Genomic DNA, 5,384 nt, shown 5'->3' on the forward strand with positions numbered 1-5,384 from the left:
ACTCCTATTTCATACCCAGGGTGCAAATCAACTGGTAATTTGGGGAACCTGTCAAGCAGAGGCCTCTTAATTAAATGTATGAGATGAATGAATGTGCGGAAACCACAGCTGTGATGGCCACCCCTGCCACTTCTCTGGGGTCCATACCTTGAATCAGAGTCTTAGGGACTGAGAAGCTCAGTTATTTAAACTTCCAGATTTTGAATTGGGTAGCTATGGTTGCGTCTCAGTTTGAGGATTGCCTTGACTTTCCAGTGTCAAGAAAAACGTGTTTTCTTGGGTCACTGTGAGACGAAAGGGCTGTTGAGTGGGACAAGGCTGAAGGACACGATGCTGAAGGGCTTGGAGGGGGCAGCTGAGAGTGTGTCTCCAAATTTCGTGAAGTGTCAGTGCACAACTCATTGTATGACCAGCTCCTTGGCTAAACAGAGGCTTCGGGATGCTGTATTTACTTCTACCGATTTCAGGCAAGAGCCAGGCTCATCAGAGCTGTCATGGGTGTCACACGATGGAAACAATGAGGCCCCTGACCTCTTGACAGAAATAACCTCTAAATGCAGTCTGACCAGCGCCAGTGAGGTGTGACTCTGCATGATGCCTTTCTCTGTTTCCCTAGGCAGCCAGGATTGCTTCCTTCCAGCGGCATCGTTTCTGAAGAAGAGGCTGGTGAGGAGGCCAGGCTACATGAGAGCTGCCACCGGACCGCAGACCGGGCTTTCCCCTCCTGTCGTGGGCACCCCGCTTCATGCTCCGGACACAGTCTGCAGCGAGGAGAACCACACTGAGTCCAGGGCCAGGCATTGCGGACTCTTCCTCGGCGGCCTGGCTGTGGCCTCTGGGGGCCAGCCAGGCCCAGCTCTGAGCTCTGCGAAGGGAGACTTCTACTTCAAGATTCAGTCCAGAACGGATCCCACACTGTCCGACAGGCTTCCCGGGCCCTGCAGGCCTGGGCATGTGGGGTGCCTTATGGACGGACCTGGAGTTCCTGGACCAGCCCATGAAGTGGCCTCTGATGAAGGAGCAAGGGACATCTGTGGACAGGAGGACAGCAACCGCAGCAGCCAGGGCAGTGGCCTCCAGGTCTCCTCAGCCTCTCCCTGCTCTCATGATGCCTTTACCTCAAGATTCAGCTTTATCCAACTCTCCCTGGGCTCTTGGGGGGGACATGGGAGAGGAGAAATCTGCCCACCATCTAGAGAGGCCGAACCTCTTGGCCAGAAGCCCACCGACATGAGACCCAAAGCTGCCAGCCTGCACAGGACCCAGGAGGACCCGGGGCTTCTCTCCAGGCCACTGTATCCCAAGGTGACGCAAGAGCTGGAGGACGGTGCCAGGGCCACAGGGAGCAACCCCAGCTCAGGAAGAGAGACTCTTCCATCACTTGATGGGGATTCTGCCCCATCTTGCTCCTTGGCATCTGGCCCCATTGGTTCGGAGGCCACCATTTTGGGGATTACTCCGAGCTGGGACCCGCTGCTCAAGAAGTATGAACCTGCCCTTCGTGACTGCCTGCTCAGCAACCAGAAACAATTAAAGGTTGGTGTCCTCTCAGTCTCTGGGGTCCAGGGACTGTCAAAAGCTCAAAATAGGGACTGGACAGTAGGCAGGAAATGACTGGGTGCTGTGGTTGTCTGACTCCCCCCGCCTCCCCAGAAGCTGAGCAGCAGCTTTTGTGACCAGCTATAGAAATGATGATCCTGCACTTTAGTTTCTTCTATTTTGGCTTGGACACAGATCTTGGATGCTCAGATGTATTCCCTCTTAGGTCTCAAGCCTTTCTATAGTCCCTGGCCTAGGTAGTACATGGTCAGCTCGTCCGTGTAGCTCTTTGCTTTGGCCTAGGGAACTGGAGGTAGATTTCAAGCGGTATTGGCTTTCTTAGAGCCTGTACCATTCCTTTGGCCAGAATCCCCTGGCCTCCTCATCACTGCCCTTTCTCTCCCTCTTCACATCTCATGAACATCACTGTTGCTGCTCTAGTTCAAGTCCTCCTTATTTTTAACCTGGATTTTGCAAGAGATTTCTCTCGTTTCTCACCTGTCCAGTTCACCCTTCTTGTGACCAATAGCATTGTATTCCTGCAACAGAGGTTGGATGATGTCATCCCTTGGTTTAAAAACTTTCGTAGTTTATTGCTGTCCCAGCATAACATCTGACAACCAGGACCTTTCCCAGCATGCTCCTGGCCTGCCTGAAACTCCTTACCTTTGGGTGCTCCAATCCTCTGGAGCTAAGTGTCAGTTTTGTAGAATCGAGGGGAAGAAAGGCCCAAACCTCAGTGCCTTTGGTCATGGTCTTTCCCTAGACTAGAATGACCTTCTCACCCGTTCTACCTGTGTAATTCTCCCTGCTTATCCCTTTGGATGTAACACCAGTGCTATTTACTCATGAGCTATTTTCTGCCTGCTCTCGACTTAATAAGGAACTTTGGTAAAATGGTAGGTAAGCACTTGGCTGCTAGCTGAAGGCTTGGTGATTCCAACCTATCAACTGCTTTGTGGCAGTAGGTGTGGCAGTCTGTTTCTGGAAAGGTTATGGGGTTGGTACTCTGTGGGGGAAGTTCTACTCTGGCCTATGAATCAGAATTGACCCAAAGACAATAGAGATTTTGGTTTCTAGGCCCAATGTTTTCCTTATTCCAGTTTGCTTCCACAGTCCTCCGGACATGTCCCTAGTATACAATCACATTTCATAAAAAGTTGTGGGGCCTAGTTCTCCATTTGACCACAATGGTAGAGAACCTCTTGATGCCTTTGGATGCCTGATGCCTAGTGTACTCATTGGGTCTTAGCAGGTGTTTGATTAATAATTCTTTTAGTAAAAAAAATGCTCTTATTAAGATGGGCCATGATTAATCCTTAGTTGGCACAGGTTTGGATTGAATGTGCAAAAAACAATCTCAGGGCCAGATTCACAAAGAACAAACAATAGTGGATATTTGCATGATTATGGTTTTCCACCTCTCACCGACCAGTTATTAACACTTTATTTCAGAGCCTTAAAAACTTCTAGCTATTATATATGTACATATTCCTCTATCTTAAAAAAATTGAGTTTTTGACTCAAATATGGAAAAAGTCTAGCAAAGTTTTGTTATAATTAGTACTTGTCTTTTTCCCAAATAACCTCATAAAATAGAAACTTGCTTTGGAAGTAATTCTGCTAATTGTGCCTCACTTTTCTCACTGCTCTCGACTCAATAAGAAACTTTGGTGATATGGTAGGTAAGCACTTATTTCCTCTTATCAAGGTAGGTCATGTCATTTCGGAGAACAAAGCCCGAGCAGACAGGTATCTTTGGTGCCAATTCCCTGAGTTATCAGATCATTTGAGGCCCCAGGAGTTAGAATTACCAGGGGCTGTAGTTATGGAAAGGAGCCTTGGTGGTAGTGTGGGCTAGGCAGCGAACCTCAAGGTCAACAGTTCAAACTTACAAGCTGCTCCCTGAGAGAAAGATGAGGCAGTCAGCTTCTGTAAAGATTTACAGGTTTGAAAATCCCATGGAGCTTGTCTATATTCTGTCCTGTAGGGTTACTGTGAGTCAGAATTAACTCAATGCCAATGGTGGTGGTGGTGGTTGTTGTTGCTGTGGAAGGAACTCTAGTGGTTCAGTGGTTAAATGTTCAGCTACTAACCCCAAAGTCAGCAGTTTGAAAACTCCATGCTCCATGGAGGAAAGGTGTGTCAATGTCTTGTTGTGAAGATTACAGGTTACGGAACTCTATGGAGCTATTCTATGCTATCTTTTAGGGTCATTATGAGTCAGAATCCACTTTACAGCAGCAGATTTGTTTTCTTCCCACAGTTCACATTAAATATATATCTTGTCATGAATGGCAGGATCTAGATACAGTTTATCTGGAGTTTAAGTATCTTTGTCTATGATAATTGAATTTCTGAATAAGAGAAAACGTGATCGCCTGCTTTAATCAGTTGAACATTTATCATGCGGGAGAGGAATGAACTTTTTTCAGTATCGTGCAGGTGACAGTGCATAGGAATTGTAGGAAGGCAGGTTTTATTTCAATACCAGAAGGAAGCTGCTGACAGAGGAGTTCTTGAGGTGTGGGCTGTGTGTGTTCACACAGAGGCCTCAGGTTGCTGCTTGTGGCTATAACTGAGATCTTTAGGGTTGAGATGATGTCATTCAAAAGGATCTTTTAAATGACTAAGATTTTAATGTTCTGTGGCCTTTAAATATTACATTCTAATTGTTTTGTTTTTACTTCCTTTACCTTCTGGCAATGTGGATTCAGCACTGGAATGCTAACTTAAAGTTGGTGGTTCAAGTCCACCAGTTGCTCCGTGGGAAAAAGATTAGATTTCTTGTGCTTTGGAAACTCAATGGAGCAGTTTGTTCTGTTCTGCTTTATAGGACCGCCACGAATCAGAATTTGCAATGGATTTTGTTTTGTTATTCTTCTTCTTAAATAGGAATGCAAAAATCAGAAATTTAATATTTCTCATTCACTGCCATTGAGTCAAGGCTGACTCACAGTGACCCCTGTGGGTTTCTGAGACTGTAACTGTTTACAGGAGTAGAAAGCCCAGTGTTTGAACTGCTGACCATGCCGATCGCTTTCCAACTCATAACCACTACACCATCCAACTTCCATTTAACATTTAACTCCCTTTAAAGTATGTGCATTTTATACTGTTTAGAAATAGCCACTTAGGAATATTACCAGGAATTGAATGGGTCCAGGCACTGGAGATCAAAGGAACTGCTGGCTGGGCATGTAGATGGGATAAGTGCGAAGGGCCCAGGAGGCAGACCCACCCCCGGCTGTCAAAGCTGGGGAAAAAGGAAAGACATTGCCTGTCACTAAATGCGCCTCGGAGGCTGTACTTCCAGCAAAGGTGGACATCAAACTGAACTCAGAGCCCTGTTACAGGGATGTTTTCCAGGAGAGGGTAGAGCGGATGAGCATTGGCTGGAAATGGATTTTTCTCTGACCTCTTCTAGGTTCCATTGCTTCAGCTCTATTAAGTGTTGGAGATCACTGTAGTTTGGATATAGTGATGTTAATGTAACAGCTTCGTATGCCAATTCAATTCTTTACATAGGCTTTTTCCGTCCCTGATACACAGGGCTAAGTTACTAGTAAAATTCACCCTTGCAATATTGAGTAATTTAAAGTCAATGTGGTTAATTGAATTTATTCTGAAGGAATTTACTATTAGTACTATGCTTTGAATAAGGAGCCCTAGTGATGTAGTGGTTATGTGTTGGGTTAGAATAGTACTTGAGGTTAGCAACCTCAAGGTTTGTAGTTTGAAACCACCAGCCACTCCAGGAGAAAAATGAAGCTTGTTTACCCCTGTAAAGATTGTCAGTCTCAATGGGTGCATAAGCAAATGTGGTGAAGAAAGCTGATGGTGCC

The 5,384-nt window shown here is 46.1% G+C and overlaps 1 protein-coding gene across 1 annotated transcript in view; it reads left to right on the forward strand.

The window, feature by feature from the left end:
- The first annotated feature begins 330 nt into the window (after positions 1-330).
- The window catches only part of DISC1 (DISC1 scaffold protein), a 420,830-nt gene continuing 415,776 nt past the window's right edge, over positions 331-5,384 (forward strand). The window contains 2 exon segments of the mRNA XM_004712208.4: positions 331-574; positions 617-1,536. Of these exon segments, the coding sequence (XP_004712265.3) occupies positions 331-574; positions 617-1,536 (1,164 nt within the window).

The sequence above is a fragment of the Echinops telfairi genome, unplaced genomic scaffold, assembly GCF_000313985.2.
Source record: "Echinops telfairi isolate 266 unplaced genomic scaffold, ASM31398v2 ScPeMD7_7424;HRSCAF=8462, whole genome shotgun sequence".
NCBI classification, from domain to species: domain Eukaryota; kingdom Metazoa; phylum Chordata; class Mammalia; order Afrosoricida; family Tenrecidae; genus Echinops; species Echinops telfairi.